We start from the raw sequence: 21,120 nt of genomic DNA, 5'->3' as shown, positions 1-21,120 counted from the left end.
TTAGTGTAAATAAGAGTTGATCCTAGCTTTCAGAAGAGGTATAATTAAGAGATGAATGCAATACTCACTTTTCCTATTCATAACCTGATTAGCCAATTAAAGTGATAAAACCTGATAACCAAATGAATACTCTTTTCATTTATACTTTCAGCTTTTTTTATGCTTTCCCCCAAAACAAGATCAAGTTCAAATTACTACTTTTTCCCATGTCTTAAAAAAAAAAAATTCTTCTTAGATTGTGGTTTAAGACCCATATGGAGCCATACAAAAATGTAGAGGACACAAAATCGTTATCTAATTATCAGTAAATTTTTGACTTGTACACCTATGTGCCTGTGGTCAAGTAAAAATTTTCTCAGGTAAAAAGCCCCAAAGTGAAAAAAGTCTAAGAAGTCCTGTTTCAAAACTCAGCAATCTGGGCTGCAGTCTCCATCTATATTAATAAACATTAATTCAGCAATTATTCACATGAAAATTCCACAGTTCTATTCCTGTTTAGTGATGTCAAGTATGGATTCTCCTTCAATCTTAATAGGCAACTTCTAGCATCTCAAGAGCAAGAAAACGGATAACTAAGTAAACAATCACAAAGAACCCAAGGATTGTACAGCAATGCCTTTCCAGATTAGGAAAAGGAATACTAAGATAGCAAAATTGTTACTGTCCCCTTCTGTAGACAATGGCTTTTGGAAAAATATATGAATCTCTTACAAATTCACTTTATTTCCTGAATAACATTTTTAAAACTTCGGTTATGCACAACACTTTTTTACTAGATATCCTGAGGCTCCTTGAAGAGAGAGCCTCCATTTTATTTAAATCTCAACTAGTGCCAAAGTGCTCGGCATAGAGCAGCTATTTGATAAATGTTCAAAGTAGCTTCAGGTTTATCTTCTCCAACTAAATAATACTTCAACTTTCTGAAGAAAGGAATTACTTTTACAATATATTTTGGCACAAAATTCGCTTGCAACTAAAACAGAGCTAAATAAAATGTCTACCCTAGAACCTCCCTCTTGGTTCCAGACCCTCAAAGAACTTGCTCTGTCTTTTCTAACTAGCTTCTTTCTCCTAGTCCACAAAAAAACTAATCAGGTTTTTCCTTTGCTAAACAAAACCAGGAAAATTTCACATAACCTGCTAAGCCTAAAAAAGTATCCTTTTCTGATCATCTTCGCTATTAAATTTCCTTGCTTCCATTTATTCCAATTGCTGTTGCATTCCTTCCCCACTACGTTACTAAAATCTTTCCAAGATCACTTTGTTCTTTCCTTCTTTGATTTCTCTGCAGCATTATCTCACTATCTGCCAGCCCTTCTTTTTGAAAGCTTTCTTCTCCCAAACATTCTATGACACTAATAAGGCCCCCCCCATCTTTCTAAATGTTCCTCATTCTAGTTCTCCCCACACTTTATGCAGGTTTGGGATCTTTCTATAGGAGATGATCTTACTGAATAGTGCTAAATCCCTGAACTTATTCTTAGAACCTAAAATGAGCAATAGTTGGGTTTTCTCCAAGATTTTCAGATATAATTGAATATTTTTAGTTTTGTGATGTTTGTTGATATCCTAAAATCAAAGAAATATTCAAATATTAAGACAATGTGAACTCAGTTTAAAATTTTTAAAGCACCAAGAGTTGGAAGAGATTTCTCACAAGTCATCTAGTCCAACCTAATTTTACAGATGAAGAAACCGAGGCCCAGGGTGGTAAAGTGGTTTGTTTATCCTCTTTTTATCCAAACCAGGCACAGATTCACCCAGAGACTGACAGTGAAAAGGGCAAACTACAGCCTGTATGCCATGCCTAACAACGAATACACAAGCTCGCTACAGACCTGTTTAATGTTGGCAGAGTAAATTAACAGCCACACAAGTGTATATTTTTTCCTGGGGCCGCTAGATGGCACCACAGCACAAAATGCTGGGCCTCAGGCAACAGCAAGGTAGCTCCGGGCCAGTCATCCAACTCCCAATCACTTTTCTCATCTGTTCAATGAGCTGGAAAAGGAAATGGCAAACCACTTCAGTATTTGCCAAGAAAACTCCAATGGAGAAACAAAGAACTGGACACAATTTTAAAAACTGAACAAAGCTCTATTACTAGAATGTTATATACTGAATTTAAAATACTCATAGTAAAGCAAAAAAGCTTAAAACAACACTCTTTATCTAAAAATATTATACAGGCTACTAGCTTTTTTCTTTATTAAAAAGTTTCTAGAATATAGGGAAGGGAGAGGAGATTTATTGGAAGGAAGCATAATATAGTGGAAATATCCCTGAGTTTGTTTGAAGCCAGAGAACCTAGGTTCATCATCCTGCTTTTAAAATTACTAGCCATGTGAACTTGTATACTGCAAAATTAGAATGTTAGATTAGATGGCCTGTGAGGGCCATTCCAACTAAGATTCTGGAGAGGAAAAAAAAAGGCTCCTAGAATTTGGAAGTATCTTCAAAATACAATATTCTATATAAAAAATGTTCTGGCAATATAAACATGAGCTCAGATTAAGGATATCATAGAACTGTAATTATATACCCAAACTAACTATGGTGTAGTTCTAAAAGACAAATCACTAGTAACTGAACTACTAATCTTATAAAGGGGCCTTTTCAAAATTCTGAAGTTATACAAAGTGATCACTATATGCAAATGAAATAATCTCACTTGGGGGCAGCTGGGTAGTACTGTGAATAGAACAGAAGCCCCCTAAGTCAGGAGTACCTGAATTCAAATCCAGCCTCAGACACTTACTAGTTGTGTGACTTTGGGCAAGTCACTTAACCACAAGTACTGCCTCGCTAAAAAAAAAATAATAAATTTCTACTACTTATATTACCTTCTAAGAATTCCCATATAAAATACTTTAAAGATCATAATTTTTTTCCCCTAAGAACCCTGAGGCAATATTACCTATCCCCACTTCAGTTGAGTACAAAGAGATTCAAAGGCTATGGTTCTATCAGCCACAAATGGGGGAGTTGGGAGAAAAAAAAACCCAACTCAGATATCCTACCACCACTGGTACTCTTAAACCAGGATCCTTTAGAATTGGAAGAGATCTTAAAAATTCTTCCTTCTGGCCAGATGGATAAATCCCACTCTAACAATCTTCAGCAAATGGTGACATAGCATGTTAACTTTTTGCTAATAATGGGAATTTCTGTACCTTATAAAACTGTTTTCTGTTTTGGGAGTGAAGGGTAGAGCAGGGAATGTTATCAGAATTGAACAAAATAACATAATTACCTCTCCCATCCTAGTTTTCTAGAGGATAAGCTTAGCAGTAGATATGAAGCAATCTCCACTTGTAATATTTCATTAAGGCCAGTTGAAAAAATATCCAATAACCATTTCCTTGTTCATGTTTTTCTTAAGTTTGAACACAACATTGAAAAATAATTTCCTTTTAGAAAGACATTGTATGAAACCCTTTAAAGCTATGGTTGCAAAAGTTGTAAAAAACAATAGATGTAAAAACCCCCGCCCAAAAGTTTCAGCTAGCTCAGTGATGAGTGATACACTTAGCAGTCACATGGCATGATTCTCCTGTAATGTGCTGAAATTCCTCAAAACCAAGGATGAACTGTACTATGAGAGGGGAAAAAAAAGTATGGTAATCACTGTCTGAAGTGTCATATGAGAACCAGAGATAAGCCTGTAGCAGAATGAGTAAATTTTCTGTTACACAGGAAGACATAGTAACAATTGTACAAAACAAAACTATAGTAATGGCTTGGATCCATTAAAAGGAATACCCATTGGCTGCATTACAAATTCACTTAAGATGGAAATATATAATGCTGGGACTTTAAGGGCCATAAATTGGACTACCATACTAGTTCGAGAAATTTGCACAAAACAAAGTCAAAGTGGTTTCAAATTTGATCACAACAGTTATAGCAAAGGTCAAGGCATCAATTATTGCATAAGTCTATTATTTAAGGTTAAGAAATCTGGTCATAATAAGTTGTGAGCATTTTATTAAATTATCATTAGCTCAAGAATTTCTTGGGTCAAACATCATTTTAATAATGTTAATAATAATTATGTTATTAATTATAATTTATCTGTCTACATAAAACATTTACATGTAAATATATTCTTGCCATACTTAAGAATGCTAACAGCTGATAGAGCCCTGTGTTCTGCCATTTAAAAAAAAAAAAAAAGTGCACAAACACAGCTTGAAGATTAGTTTGCCCTCTCCCCTCCTACCCATGTCAAAACTGTTATATGAATTTTAAAAAATAATTTTGTGCCTTGAGATGTTAGGGAGTATCCAAGATATTCCAAAATCAAGATGGATTGTATGTGGCACTTGGACTACAGGTTAATTTAAAAAAAAAAAAACAAAAAAAAAACCACATTTGAATACCATCAGTGAAAGAGGTTTAACCTTCCATTTTTTTTGCGGAAAAATCTTTTATAAAAAAATATTTAATAGCTACATACAGCAACTCCTAGAGAATGAACACTGTACATATAATAGAAGATATATAAAGATATACTAGGTCTCAGAGTTCAACAAAAACAATCTGGGTTTCAGTCAGTTACTTACTAATGAACCTTATGATGTTGACCAAGTCCTTCTGAAATCATTCTCATCTGTAAATTGGTGACAGTGACTTACCTGCCTTCTTCAGTTTCTGGAATAAGTGAAAATATGAAAAGGCTCTGAAAACTATAAAAGTAATATAGAAATTATTTTGAGATTGTTATTCCTCAAATAGGAAAGTGATGTAATAAGTATAATCAATGATTTATGTTGCAAAATGAAGATAAGAGTTGTATTCTAACTAAATCATTTCAAAATTATGAAAAAGTCAAACAGAAAACTTGCTTTAATTTTCTCCATAATATTGTCTGACTAGAAAAATTCAATTCAATTTTCTAGATTTATTTTCTATTCATTCCCAATATCCCTGAAAGACTTGGGAGTTTTCTTTTACTATTTGTAATAATCATTAATGTCCAGTTTTTTTTTGCTAATAGTTTCTATACTAGATTAAATTACCTTTAAAACAATGAACAGAAACTTTCAAGTTTAGAATTTGTTTATTAAAAAATATCATACAGAGTTAATATAAAATGCAAATGGCTAAAGTACAAAGTTTCTCTTTGACTTTCTAAAAGGCCAAACTGTCATAAAACATATCAGGATCACTCAAATCCACACTTAAATAGCCTAATCCAAACTCTCAGCTCTACAATTGTTCAAGTCAACTGAAAAACTGAATTATTATTTACTGTAGTACAGTATTAATTTTGGTACTCCAATCCAAATTTCTATTTCTTTCTAAAAGAATTCCAATTCATTTTAGAGAATCAAGTATCTAGGACAGCGATCTACTGAACAGTTGCTACACTGTTCATCCAGTGTACTGAAAGGTCATTTAAGAAACAAAGTGATGATTTTTATTAGGAGTGAAAGTTCAAGGACAGGCATTCCCAACTTCAATAGACATTTTCTATTAAATAAAATTCATCAAATCTGAGATAAAAGCAAAATTATAGTAGTTTAAGAAAGAACATTTCTCTCATTTCCTTGAGTCTAAGTTCTTCTCTAACAATGAGAATGTTTCTTCTATTCTGTCCCCCATTGCAAACAACTAGGCATAGGACATGGAAGATAATTATACATATTAAACAGCAGAAAAAGCACTAAGCATTGGAGTTGAGAAACTATTTATATAAATTATATAAAAGAGGCACCAGAGTTCAGTTAAAACATTGCATTCTACAAACTATTAGACTTAAAACACAAAACAAAACAAACCCTAAATGAAAACACCACTTAATTTATTTCAAAAGGAAAGGCAATTTTAGGTTTAGCAATGAAAATTAGACATGTTTTTCTCAGGCCACTCTTTAGGGACAACATAGTATAATGGAGAGAACTCTGGTTTTCTCTAGAGGGAGAAAGAAAAAAAAAAATCATTAAACTAGTTGCCCTCCAATTTTTTCATTTGTGTGTAAGGATTATTGAGTATGGAAGCACTTAGCATACTACATATATATATAGACTAAGAGTATACCTCAAATGCCTACACACCATTTTGCCTGAAACTAGAATTTTTTTCTTCTCTTACATATCAAACCGTATTAGTGGTTTGATAAAAGAAGTCTTGAAAACCCCTCGCACAACTCCATCAAAATAATCTAACTCCATATTTTAGCTCTTATGGGTTTGCCATCCACATATGGCACAGAAGATGCACAAAATCACATTTTTTTAAACATGATGACTGTGTCAATTTGTTAGACTTGACCAAACTTATAGATTAAAAGGTTTTAGTAAAGAAGTGTTGAAAAAAACTGTTGAAACTTTTTTAAATGAAAAAATTCAGAAGGAAGCATAATTTTCAAAATAAGATAGGGATTTTACTTTTTTTTTTTTTAAAAGCAAGCAGTATGAAATAGAGATCCAGTGTTTCATATATAATCTTCTATGTTCTACTATATGTGGAAATGAATTTTTGAAGTTGAGAATTAAAAATAAAATTAAATTAAAATGACCAGAGCAGGATTAAGGCTGCTGAATGCTCACTACAAATGCATGGCACCTAAGTATTACTTAGCAAATCTATGTTAGTAGGCCTAGATTTGAGCTTATGAATGGGGTTCTAAATGAGCTATCTTCCCTTTTATTTTCCTTGAAAAGATGGAAAAAATTCCAAATGGTCAGGTTTCTTTAGCTCCAAAGCACACTTGTCTCAAGCAGCAGTGCCTCTTACTACAGGCATCTGGGGGGAAGGCCACTTCATTTCTGTGGACTCTAGGTCATCACTTGCAAAATAAGAGGAGTGGACTAGGCAACTTCTACCGAATAAGCCTTGTTAGGAAGCAGGATAGGAAGCAGGATAAGACAAAGTATTTTGGTGTCAGCAAGATCCACGTTCAAACCCCGCGGAAAACATTACCTAAGCTGTGCACAAGTCAGGGAGCCTCTCTGGGTCTCAAATCTAACTAAAGGGATGAATTATCATTAGTATCAACCTGGCTGGATTGCATGAGGATAAAAGGAGAATAGAATGTTAGCAAAAGTGCTGCGAAAATGGCAATTGTGTTACTTACACACATACCTACAGTAAACTACTAAAGACTTAGCTGGCTTGCTACTCACAATCAGGGAAATGAATGCAGAAATTAATGGAAAACGAGACAGTCTGGTAAGACCATTTTGTGTCTTCATTAACAATTATGTAGGGGCCATATGAATGATTTGAGCTAGTTTCTAGAAGGATTGGCCAAAATCAGATTTTGAGGACCAAAAAACCCAAGAATATACAGTAAGGAATTTACTCTTAACTTACAACAGGCAGTTCCTGCAGGTTAAACAAACATTTAGAGCAAAGGTTCTGTCCCCAACATTTTAACTGCTTCACTTAAGAATTGAGGATTTGGGAAAAAGATCCAGAAATGTTCCATACAAAAGAATTTTCTCTCATAAATAACATCCAACTTCATTCTTTTAAAAGAAATCCTTTTGAATATGTGATCTCACTTTTAAAAATAGTATAATAAACACAACTTATCATTTTACTGTTGACGTGAGTCAATTTTAATGTTTCTCAAGGCTTATTGAGTTATATGGGAATCAGCACTAGGTCTTATATCTGCTTCTTTTATAGTTTATATTTCCCTCAGTTGCCATTCTCCCCAATTTATTTCTGATCTAGATAATCCAAAACTGCCAGAATTACATAAAGTACAACCAGGACAACAAAATACAAGCACTATAATTTAAGACTTTCTGAAGTCTGGCTTTCTTTTCTTAATTTTTGGCTATATCTTACATGCAAATGAAATCTTACTGAATAGATTTAGCTGCTGTTTGCACTGTATTCAAAAACTTTTGCTTTAATTATATTCATGAAATGTTAGTAGGAATTTGTAATGAAAGACAAAAAACACAAATCCAATGTCTTAATTGAAACTATCTACATTACTGCCTCATTGTGGCAGAGGAATTAAGTCTAGGTGATTTGTTACAAGTTCTGGCAATTTCCAAATCAAATTGTAAAGACAGATATAATGACAATGCCAATTATTGGGGAATCAATCTACATAATTTGAGAATTGTAATTTTTTTTTTTAATCCATAAAGGAGCAACACTTAGGCCAATGATCAAAGCCTAAGTTTGGGAAATGATTTAACAGTCATTGTGTGACAGAGTACCTGCAGGTATAAAATCATGGATCCTTACGGTTTCAATTAACACAGTAGCAAAAAAAAAAAATTTACAGGGTAACCATCTTTCTCTTTCCCATTGGGTTATAGTTTTCACCAATTAACTTTTATTTATATAAATCAGGATAGCATAAGCATAGATTCTATGAAACTAAAATTATCAGCACAACAAAAAGGAAAAAATGAATGGAATGCTTCAGCATGAATAAGCACCTACTACGAGCTCAGCAGAGTTTGGGGGCTGTTATCTTCTACAACTGAGAGAAAGCATAGATCACAAGCAAAAGCATAGTAAAAACAAAAACAAAACAAATAAGGTTAATGTTAGAATTCAGCATGGTAGAGATAACCCAAAGGAACAATGGAAGCTTTTTTATTCTGATTTTTTTGACAGCTTAGAGAATTAACCAAAATGAATTTATCACTAGGGCTTTTCAGGTCTCAGCAAGCTGAAGTCACAGACCAAAAATTCCCTATCTCCAACACGCTGTTCGTTCAGTCATGTCTGATTCTTCATGACCCCACTTATAATTTTGGTGGCAAAAATATACTGAATTGATTTGCCATTTCCTTCTCCAGCTCATTTGACAGATAGACAGGGGGTTCAGTAACTTGCTCAGGTGGTCACACAATCAGTAAATTTCTGATCTGAATTCAAAGTTGAGGCTTCCTGATTCCAGGCCAGGCACTCTAATAATACACTGTGCCATCTACCTGCTTCATCTCATACACATAAACTATCAACTGCATATTTCCCTTCTCCCTTCCCTCCTCAATCTCATCCTTCAGGATCCCCACCTCAAGGAATATAACCCCCAAAAGTTCTTGCTCTGTATAACAACCAAGTCTTCCTAGGCCAGTGGTACCACCTACTGGCTAGCACTGAGAACTGATTTCACCAACCCTTCCACGACCTCCCCCAATTCTCCCACCTCTTTCCTTCCCCTCCCCTCCCCTCCTCCCCAACTACCTTATAGCTTTCTTCCTCCATTAGTTCCACCCAGGGAAATTTCTCACAGTGAACTTCAGAGAAAGTTCCTTCGGTGAGCCAAAAAACAAGCCTAATCATTCATCTCCTAGTTCACATTTACATAAGCCTCTAAGATTTACAAAACATTTCACCTTCAAAATAATAAAATTGGAGTTTAATTTAATCAGCAATGATTTTTGTGGGTCAGATCATAAACTTACTATATATCCCCCTCTTTCAACAGGGAAACATACTGTAAACAGAATCTAGACAAATGATAAATATGACTTTTGGAGTTAACTGGGAACATTTCTTGGACCCGATTATGTATATTCTACACACAGGGAGGTTTTAAGATTTTTTTTTTTTAAAGCTATGGATTGCATAAGTAATGACAGAAAAATTGCATTTATCTTCCATCTTACAGCTATCTTTCCCTATCTCTTCCCATAGCCCTTGTCTAACATAATCGTACAAATCCAGACTCCTTATAAGGTGTCCTTAAACACCTTATAAAGTCCCTACTAAGTTCAGAATTTTTTCCACTTGCGAATTAACCACTCTAGGTTTTATCAACTTGTTGGAGATTGAAAATGTCCTTTAGTGCCTAAAACTGTACTGCAGTGTCAGCCTGGATGTCATGATTAGGATGAAGTTTCACCTGTAAACAATACCTCACACATAGATTACAGAACTTAATCTTAATTACCTAGCCCACAACCGAGAACCAGGAAATGGGCAAAAGATCTAAGATTATTTGAAATAGATGTGACTTTAAGAGTCCAATAAGACCTCAAACTCAGAGCAAACTTACTCTTGGTTTTATACACAGTACCAACAAACTGCTTACCTGATTAGAAACTGGGCCTCCATACCAAGTGTTTCTCAACTTGCACCTAGAGTCTAAGAACTTTGACAGCACCAAGAAATGTTGATCCCTGTCACCAAAGATGACAGAAAAGAACTAATTCAAAAAGGCAAAACTATTTTGGGCCTTTTACTGAGGGAGATAGAGTCCTACATAATCCAATTGCTTCAGCAATACATACATTTATGTTTAAAATGATTGCTACTTCAAGATAAGCCTCATATATCTGGAAAATTCACTTAAGAAATGAAAGGCTACTCTTATTACAATTTTCATTCTTAAGTAAATACTTTTACTGTTAGCAGTATTTTAAATGAATTAAAATTTATGGAACACTTCTATTAATGTAAGCATTTTCTGAAGACTGGAGTAGAGTCAAAAATTTAATGTGTCAATTTTAATCACATGATTTAGCTTCTAAATTGCACTGAGATGCATTTCTAAAGCTTTATTTAGAATTAAAAAAGTGTAATTCAAACTTTTTTTTTTCTTTTTTTAACCAAACTTTCTTCTCATCACATTACTTCATAATTTGTGTACCTGGGATCACAGACATTTCTATCAGGCTTCCTATAGACTACACTTTATAAAGTTTCAGAGGTTTGAACAAACTCAAAACTTACTTTTTCTAGTCATCTTTCCCCCACACAAACTGACTTATCTCTAGAATGCTTCAGAACAACTTGTTTTATAATTTTCCAAAGAATTAACCCGAGAACATTGTTCTTCCTAAAAAAAGACAATCAAACTCAGGTGTTTCTGAAATAAAGGTAAGGCAGCGCTCGAAAGGACCACTACAGAGTAACATGGTTACTATAGCGAGGATAAACTACCACAATTGTGCACTTAGTAGGACACCTCGTATTGTAGCACCCTTAAACTAATTAAAAAACAAAATAACGAAAACCTAATAATTCTGGATTTAGGTGAATTGGTAGTACTACAAACGAAAATTAATGTTTAATTTTAAGGATTCTCAAAAATCTGTCCTCTGCTAGGTACAGAACGGCATTTTAAAATGGAAAGAAATGGGGTTCGTTGCAGACGTGGCCAGAGCAGCCAACACCATCTTCCAAGTCAAACAAACAAAACACCCGTGCAAAAAAATCTTAGGGTGCGTGGCAGCTCCCCCATCAACACTCCTCACCCCACCAAATGACAAATTGTCGTTATCAGATGGGAAGGAAGTTTGAGGTGTCAAAGGTGGGTCAAAACGGCGACCGACAATTAAAAAAAAAAAAAGACACCTCCTCAGCGAGGCTCCTGCCCCAAAGAAGGTTCTTTGGTGTCTGCCTCGGCTAGAACCCGAGGCATCTCGGAAAGAACGCGTGGGGTGGGGGCGGGGGCGTGGGGAAGACAAAGGACACGGTCCAATACCTACGGGAGCCCATTTACAAAAGAAACGTAGACCGTGCGCCCCCCGCCTAGGAGGCTTTTAGTGGGGGCTCTCCCCCAGATTTGGGGGTGGGTCTCCCCGCTTTTTCTCGCTTCCCTCCCCTCCGGAAGCCCCCTTGGGCTCCGCCGGACGCCAAAAATATTCCCCCAGCTCCTGGGAAGGTTGGCCGGGTGGGAAGAGACCCTCCCCAATGGGGTCCCTTTGTTCCCTCCCCCGCACGAGGCCGGGCGGGAAATAGGGGCGCACCCACCTCGTCCTCCTGCTCGCTGCGGAAGCACAGGCAGGCCGCCCGCTTCTTGAAACCCTCGCGGTCGTAGGTCCTCGTCTGGTTCGGCTTAAACTTCATCATAGAGGCGGATTCCTCCTCCTCCCGCCGGGGCTCGGCCGCCGCCAACCCGTCCGAGGTCGCGGGGAAGGATGGAAGGGAAAAAGAGAGGGAGGAGGGAGCGCCCGAGGGCCGGAGCCGGGAGCGAGGCCGGGGCTGCTGGGGACGAGCGAGCGAGCGAGGGAGCGAGCGAGAGGCTGCTCCGGGAGTACTAGAGCCCGCGGGTCGGAGAGGCTGCGCCGCTGCTGCCGAAGAAGCCGCGCCTCGCCATGGAGCCCGCCCGCCACCCGCCTCCTCTCTCCGTCCCACCGGCCGTCCGCTGCCCGCAGTCACTCAGTCGGGCGCCTCGTGACCGCCGCGGACGGTTGGCAGCTCGCTCTCGCGCTGCGGCTCCTCCCTCGCGGCGGCGGCGGCGGCGGCAGCGGCGGCGGCGGTACTGCGGCTCACTCGCCTAGAGCTCTCTCTTTTCCTTGCGCTCTCGCCTCGTTCTCGTTCTCGCGCTTGTTCCTCCGCCGAGGCTTCTCGCATTCCCGTTCACTCTCTCACTCTCTCTTCGCCCCGCCCCCCTGGGCCCGCCACCACGCCCCTCCCTCCCCTTTCTCTGGCGCGAGACACCTCCTCGACCGCACGGGATTGGTCAGAGACCGAAACAGCGCTCCTCCCCCCTCCTAAACCGAACCTCGCATTCCCCTGGCGCGAGACGACTCAATTAAGCCCCGCCTCCTTTACCCTCCCTCCCTTTTTTTTAATTGAACTTGGCCTGATGCCAGCAAGTTGCACTTGCGCCTGCGCCTTAAGGCCATTGGAAGAGGAGGCGGCAGATCTGGAATGGACCGCCTGCGGCGGGCGCGCGCATATTTGTTCTTGGGGGTCGGCGGGCGGCTGTGGAGGTTAGCGAGGGGAGGCTTTGACCCTGAGAGAGCTATTGGGGAAAGCCAGCACCGAATAACCACGTCAGGCTAAGCCCTGAAAAACAGCAAGGCGATTTTTGCCCTTAAACCCTCAAATTCTAGGCAAAGAGCCTTTATTAAACACCTAGTAAGTTCAAGAGAGACCGTTTGTCTTAGTGGAGAGAACCAGGGAATCAACACGCCTTCAAAATAAGCTTAAAATAAGCACCAACTGTGTATCTCAGGGAATCGAACAAGCATTTATTAAGTTCCTATGTGTAGTGTCTTAGTGGGAGAAAGAACTCAGGGAAGTCAACAAGCATTTACTTAATAATAATAATAATATGCACTATAAGAGTTGGGGATGTGAAAAAAAAGCCCCCCAAAAGGTCCTGCCCGGAGGAGATAATTGTCTAGGCAAGCAACTTTTTTTAACCCAATTCTGTAAATTATGTTTAATTTCCACTCGATTTGTGGAGTTAATAAATAAACATTAAGTCGTGTGTCCTAGTAAAAAGAGCGAGGCCTCAAGTCAATAAGCACTTATTAAGTACCTACTGTGTGCCAGGCAAGGAAAGGCAAAAACATATAGTTGCTTTTAGGTCACATACACATACAAAATATAACTCAATCAACCAAAGAATTATTAAAGATATATTACGCGCCAGGTAAAAGCAACTAAGTGGCAAAATACATAAAGTGCTAGTCCTAGAGTCAAGAAGACTGGAGTTCAAATCCAACCTCAGGCACTGATTGTGTAAGTCACTTTAACCTTATTTACCTCCATTTCCTTTTGAGTCTTATGAACTGGAAAAGGAAATGTCAACCACTGCCAAGAAACCTCCAAATGGGTCATGAATAAGACATGACTAAAATTACTGAACAACAACATGAGCCCCTCCAAATATCAAACCTCTGACTTTCCAACAGCAAACGTAAAATGCCATCTTTCTAGCTGGCCTATTGATGAATGAGGAAACTGAGTCAAATGAGCTAAGTGATTTGCCCAGTCTTGGAAGACTGGATTTAAACGTGGCCCCTTATCTATAGAATCACCTAGCTGCTCTGGAATTGAATTATATCTAAGGTCTCTAGATGTTTGGATTATTGGAAGGGTCATGAGTGACAAGGAGATTTCATGTTCCTCCCCAAACTAGCATAGCAACTGCAGAAATAGTTATTTAATGAATGGGCATTTCCAGGGTTGTATACATCTAATTAGAGACTCTGTGCTCATTTATTCACCTAAAGTAGCATTTCTAGAGGATAGGTATCAACTGAGTACACACTGATCAGTCAGTAAAATAAGCATAATAATTTGATTAATTATAGGTTAATTCAGTAAAGGTAGAAGACAGTTTAAAATGTGATCAAGTTCCACACTCCCTTTTCAAGGATGAAGTTATTTTTTGAATAACTCTCTAACCCGAGATCATACAGAACAAAGATTTTTAAAGATAAAAAAATTAAAATATTTTATTAATCTGTCCCTCCCCCTATACTCTCCTCACTCCAATCTTGAAGAATTTCTTTTTAATCTCTCTGTATATACTTACAAAAACAAATCCTCACCTTAGCCATATCTGAAAATCTATATTTCTACATTTTTAGTTCGTAACTTCTCTTGACAGTAGCGAGTAAGTATCCTCTTCGATTCTTTTGGACTCCTCCTTTGTCTTTGCATTGATCTGAGTTTTAAAGTCTTTCAAAGTTCTTTTTCACAGATCAGAGATTATAATCTAGCTTCTCCAATGAACACTAAATTTAAGGCCCTCGCAAGGACATCAAGATTTAGATTATCTTTTTATGAATAGCACAGCATTTCTGCTATTTTCCAGATAATACTTTTGTGACTTTATAATTCTGATAAAGAAGAGTAATTATTTTCATCACATACTTCCTGAAAAATAAAAATCTGTTGGCATCTATAAACACCCTTGCTTTGTATTCTCTAAAAGTCAGATTAAAAAAAAAATCGGATCAATCAGATTCCTTTTAATATTAGGACCACACTTGTACTTAATACAAACTTTTTCTCTGGGTGACAGACACAGTACCCTATCCACTATGCCATAGTGCCTAAATAGAAAATTGGGATTTTGAGGTGCGGTGTCCCAAATGATGTAAGGTTTGTGGTATGGTTAAAAAAAAAAAAAAAACATTTGGAATCACAGGACTTGGATTTAGAGCTTTGTTCTGTTCTCATCTGTGTGACCTTAAACAAATCACTTACCTCCTCTGAACGGATGTTCATCTGTAATATGAAGGGTTTGATCAGATAAATGGCTATTTGCAGCTCTTGACCCATCATTCTGTAATTTATTATTTTGTAAAAGAATAAATACTTTAATTTTTTTCATTTAGCATTTTGTTTCCCCCCAGTTATATGTAAAGATGATTTTTAATATTCATTTTTTTAAAAATCTTCCAAGGAAGGAGAGGTTTACCTGATTCAAACAAGAGCACAGTATCTTATTTGTTGGGGTTATGTGTGTGTGGGTGCATGTGTTTGTGTGTGTGTGTGTAACTTTGATTCTTATAACACATCCCAACAACAACAAAAGGTCCCAGCCTAGTGTCATTTACGCTCATTAGATATCTGTAATGTGGTAGTATTACTTCAAATAGGCACAATTTAAACAGACATGGACTTGCTAGAACCAGAAGGGACTAGGGCTACACAGGCTTGATCTTTCTGAGGTCAAAGTCCAATTTCATCCCAACTTGACATTACTCCTCTTTACTCCAGTCCCAAGAACTTAGAGCACAGGAAAATTTATTGTTATATTTTCAAGCTGTTTAAAATTTCAGAGAAAGAAAAGGTGATATACTCTTATTTGTTGCTCAAGATTTTAAAGGATAACAATTATGTATTTGAAACAGCATGGTCTGTATAGAGGAGACAAATACTGTTGGGACTGACTCACAGTTACCAGAAGCAACACTACAAAAGACCAAGTTTCCTTATATCTTAAATTGCCCTAGTGTAAAACTATGATCCTATTAAGTATTCCTTTCCAATTTCAGGGACGCTATACAGGTGAATAATAACCACTCCCATTTATAGAATCCTTTCTTGTGGGAAAGGTAATTTGAGTATTGTTATCCCCACTTTACAGAGGAAAAAACTAAAAGATTATCAAGGGGAAGGTGACTTTCTCAGGATTTCAGAACTAGTTTCAGAAAAACTATGTTAGCACTATTTGCAGCCAGGCAAAAGGCGCACTACTCTATCTCCATTTATTTGGGGCTATCATTCACTGGGATACCATAATGAGGTTATCACTGAGCAGGTTGATCCAAAAGTGGAAGAGTAGGGCATGTAGAGCCTGGGAAGGTTGACATGGTTAAAGGGGAAACTGCTATCTGGTAATTTCCAATTTTAACTCCTTACTTTGGATAATGTGGTTCAGGGGATAAAGTGCTGGCCTTAGAACCAGGAAGACCTTCCTCAGATACATATTTGGCTGTGGCTCCTTGGATTAATCAATTAATCTCTTAATATATTAGGAATGTAAGAATCTAAGTTGTAAAGCAAGTGCTAATCTATCAAAGAAAATTTCCTCATTCTGAGTTTTTTAGACCAAAGATTTCACAAAGGTCACTCCTTATTCTTGTTAGCTAGTTGCAAAGACCAGCTGTTACTATATTGAATTGAAAAATGCCGTCCTAGTGCAAAGGACTTGAAGTCACTGATTTCATCTTGGGTCAAAGGCCAATCTTAGTTACAGTTACAGTTCTGAGTGTCAGAATCATAGGTCAAACTGGATCAGACATCAATGATTTTCAGGCTAATTCCCTTTTGAATCCAATATCTTGCCTCTTCAAGTTGAGTTTGTGTTATTATAACCCAAGTAAAATAATGCCAATTGCATAAAAACAATGGAATTAATCTCACATTCGAAATAATACAGAAGATCTTTTTCTTGGGAGAGAAACATCTCTTTATTGGTATAACTAGTAGCAATTCCAAGAAGGCAAAATATGAATTAAAATTAATTTTTTACTTTGTGCATAATAGGCATTTTACATATCACTTTATATAGAATGTCTCATCTTAATGTGAACCCTAAACCAGCTTATTCCTGAATTGCTAAAACAAGCCCATCCTGTTCCTATTATCAAATCATAGTGAGATGAGTTCTTGATTATCCTGTTTACATAGAATGATTTGAAGCTGGTGTCCATTGTTAATACTTCCATCCTGCCTTCAACCTCTGAAACTGTATTACTAGCATATTTGAGACAATCTTGATTGGAATTCAATTTTCCCAGATTGTCTTGAAGACAATCTCAACATCTCAATACACATCCTTGTCACTCCCTAGATCCTACCCCCTCCCCCACTCTTCCATCTCCTCAAGAGACTTTAAAAGTCATGATATCCCAAAAGCAAGTTGCCCAGTTTGACTCTCCCTTGCCTATTCATATTGTGAATATGATTAGCTATTTCATGTAAATAAATGGGAAATTTCTGTTCTCTGTGATGGAAACCTCTGTAATGATTGTTTCATGTCACAAATTGAACCATTATTCTATTTTTATAATATTCTTTTACAATTATATTTTCTCAAATCGATTTCATATTTTTTATCAATTCTGGTGCCTTTATTTTCACTTCAATCTGATTCTCACAGCAACTCTGTGAATTAGGCAAAATGATATCCATTTTACAGATGATAAAACAGACTTAGAAAAAGTTAGAAGCCTTTCTCATCATTAGATAATTAAGTTTTGTAACTGAGGAAGATTTGAACCTATGTTTTCCTGATATCCAAGAAATTATTGTCTATGCTATACTTCCTCTCATTTATACCTTACAATGTTCAGAGGCTAGGTAGAGGTGAATAAAAGTTCAGAAAACCTTGGTGGACATATACATGCAGCCAGTTTTTGTTAAACATTATTAAAATCTTATTTTTGTTTATATCTTTTGTTTTTATGTCACATTCATTTCTGAATATAACCCTACCCCTCAATCAGTGACACCTCTGCATTGAAGGGAGGAAGACCTTGCTAAGCCTTTATTTCTTTACCTATTTGTCTATCTATCTATTTATTTTCAAAACATATGCATAGTTTTCAATGTTCCTCCTTGTGTTCCAAGTTTTTTTCTCCCTCCCTTTCCCTTTCCTCTCCCCTAGATGGCTAGTAATCCAATATATGTTAAATGTGCAATTCTTCCATACATATTTACACAATTATCATACTGTACAAGAAAAACCAGATCAAATAGAAAAACGAGAAAGAAAACAAAATACAAGTAAACAAAAAAAAGTGAAAATACTATGTTGTGATCCACACTCAGCCCCCATAGTCCTCTCTCTGGGTGCAGATGGCTTTCTCTATCACAAGACCATTGGAACTAGCCTGAATCACCTCTAAGCCTTTTCTTTAAAATTTAAAAAGTTTTTATTTTTATTTATTTATTTAAAAAAGAAAAAAAAATGCCATACACACAGCAGACTAACATTCAATTCAGACAAAGATTTAATGTAAAGCATTATTAATTAGAGAAATGTCAATTAACTCCAAAGTACCACTCCACACCTCCAGATTGGCTAAGATGACAGAAAAAGAGAAATGTTAAAAGGGATGTAGGAAAACTGGAGCACTGATAAATTGTTGGTGGAACTGTGAACTGATCCAGTCATTCTGGAGAGCAATTTGAAACTATGACCAAAGGATATCAAACTGTGCATACCCTTTGATCCAGTAGTGTCACTAGTAATAGTCTATATCCCAAAGAGATCAAAAAAGAGTTTCATTTCCTACTTTACAGAAGTGGACCCAATTACATTTTATCTGAGAGATTGTCTATGAAAGTTTTCCTCCCAATTTTTTGCATTCCTTCTATTTGAGGCTATATAGGTTTTCTTTATACAAGAAAATTTTAATTTGAAATAATCAAAATTATCCTTTTTATACTTTAGTAAGGTTCTCCCATTTATAATATAGTTTAAAGTCTGTTATTGCTGAATCTACTTCCTTTACATCTTTTTTCTTGGTTTCTTTGAAATTCCTGATCTTTTGCTTTTCAAAATGAATTTTATTATTATTTTTCTAATTCAGTAAAATTTTTTTTTTTTTTTTTTTTTTTTTAGCAATTTAGTTAGGGTGACATTGAATGGTAGATTTTTAGATAAAATTATTTTTAAAATATATTGGCTTTACATATTCAGTTATTAAATTTATTTATATAAGAAGTATTTTATGTTTATGTTTATACAGTCCCAAAGCTTTTAAAATAACTTTGCTATGCCTCAGTTTTATAAAAGGTGTTATTCCTTAAGAAATTTAGAAGTAGTTTACCAATTTACAGACTTTAATTATTTTATTTCCTTGAATCACATTTATGGCAGAACAACTTGTTTCAAGCCAAAAAAAAAAAAAAATACCCTCGCACTCTATATGTGGTTTACTGTAGCTAATGAACTCATTTTTGTAGAAATATTTTTCCCTCCTTTCCTGCCTTATCATTGCAGAAAGGTATATGCTCGAATAGTTATCAGCTCTTAAAAACCATGACTCAACATTTTGACTTATCTCTCCAAACCTTGGTATTTTAGACAACTATTTCATTTTCAGGGTTTGCTCTGTTAAGAGCAATTCTGTATTTATGTTCAAAGGGAAAAAACATTGATTAAGAACGCATGTTTAATAAGGAATATAATTCAAATGGTCCTACAATGAGTCATAGGACTATAAAAATATTAAATGTGTAGTCATAATAACATTAGGCCCTGGATGATCAGGGAAACTAAAAATACATTTTATGAAGCATGCAATATAATGCTTTCCAAATTGTGAAGTCAAATGAAAAAAATTGCTTACCTATGCACATTAGATTAAAATAAAGTCTTAGTTGAGATGATACCATGAATTTAAAAATTCCCAGTTATCAGAGAGAAGGGACCTCAGAGGCCATCTACTCTACCCACTTCTTTTTAAAGTTCAGTAAACTTGAGCCCAAGAGAGATTAAATGACTGTCAGGATAAAACAGGCAAAAACAGGTAAGATTCAGGGCCAGGTTATTTCTCTGGAGCTTTGGGTCCCTTCCATTATAGAATGTTGGTTGAATGAATTAATAAATTTGCCTCCTCAGATCCAAAGGGAGTTAATTACTCACTAGAAAATATGAAAATTGCCTTGATTTTTGTATTATCTAGTCCTTCAGGTACACATATACACATAAATATAGAAGATACGCAAACCAATCTACATGATACATATATGTATGTGTATATGCACATATGTGTATGTAAATATACATAAACATATATTCTCTTCAGTTTTAACCATATATATTTATATACAGATGTGTATTTTTATAAATATATTAGTGTACATATGCATATACATATACATAGTTAAAACCAGAAACATCAGAGTAAAAACTGGAATCTGATGACCAGGTTAGGTGCAGGGTTCAAGATTAGGAAATTTCAATATGACTTGGGTAAAAACTAGATTAAGTAGAATTTGGAGCTGAGCAAAAAATCCTGAAACCCAGGACATGGGAACAGAAGTACAGATTCATCAACTACTTGTTGAATTAAACATTATTTAAATTTATATGGAATTTTAAAGTTTACAAAGCTTTTTAAAAAATAATAACACCTCTTCTCTGTCACTATGAGAGTAGTTGAAGTGACACCATTTTTAGGTGAAAAAAACTGAGCCATAGAGAGATGAAGTGAGTAGTTTGGGGCCATTCTTTTAAGTTTAGTAAGAAGACAAAGTATTGAATCCAGACTTCCCCAGTTTTGAAATCAATTCCTTCTCTACCCCATCATATTATTTTCTTTGGATTCAGTCAATCAATCCCACAAGTATTTACTAAAATATTATGTGTAAAATAATGTACTAGGAAGTTTTGGATACAAAGAGAAAACAAAGGGTCCCTGACCTCAAAGAGGTTACATTCTATCTAGGGAAATAACAGAATACATCATAGCAGATAGAAATATATACAAAGTAATTAAATTTGGCCTTTTGCTTGGTTACATTCTAGAAGGCCTCCAGGAACAGCTGGTGTGTTTGGGGCTCCCTGGTTATCTAGGCCACACAGGATGACTCAGAGCCTTTGGCTAAGTGGTCACCACACCCTGAGGATAATAGGTAAAAGTCTCCTAATGGTGCTTTTTATTATTTATTCACTCATTTTGGCATGGATGATAGAGGTGTGGGATAAGCCTATTCTAGCAGAGATTTTCTTTAATTTACTGATTATCTAGGGTTTATTTTTATTATTTATCCACTCATTTTGCACTGGATAGATCACAACAGAGTTTTCTTTTGATGTGTTGATTATCTGGAGTTTTATAAACTTCTTGATGGCTTTACTCAAAAGCCTCTGTGTATTAGCAATATTTATTTGAACATTTTCACTCACAGTTAGTGGTCACAGAGATGTGCACATTTTCCTACCTGATACTGCATGCTGATCTGCATTTAAGGAGGGAATTTCCC

At 36.2% G+C, this 21,120-nt stretch overlaps 1 protein-coding gene across 3 annotated transcripts in view; it reads right to left on the bottom strand.

Annotated features, from left to right (window-relative positions):
- The window catches only part of NUDT4 (nudix hydrolase 4), a 29,719-nt gene extending 17,424 nt beyond the window's left edge, over nucleotides 1-12,295 (bottom strand). The window contains exon 1 of one of the 3 annotated variants that reach the window (XM_051963671.1): nucleotides 11,683-12,295. In XM_051963671.1, coding sequence (XP_051819631.1) covers nucleotides 11,683-11,781 — 99 coding nt within the window. In that variant the 5' untranslated portion in view covers nucleotides 11,782-12,295. The remainder of the gene's footprint in view (nucleotides 1-11,682) is intronic. The other 2 variants (XM_051963672.1, XM_051963673.1) reach the window with 2 other exon arrangements.
- Between the last annotated feature and the right edge of the window lie 8,825 nt (nucleotides 12,296-21,120).

The sequence above is a fragment of the Antechinus flavipes genome, chromosome 5 (assembly GCF_016432865.1).
Source record: "Antechinus flavipes isolate AdamAnt ecotype Samford, QLD, Australia chromosome 5, AdamAnt_v2, whole genome shotgun sequence".
Lineage (NCBI taxonomy): Eukaryota > Metazoa > Chordata > Mammalia > Dasyuromorphia > Dasyuridae > Antechinus > Antechinus flavipes.
This window is presented reverse-complemented; position numbering and strand designations above follow the sequence as displayed.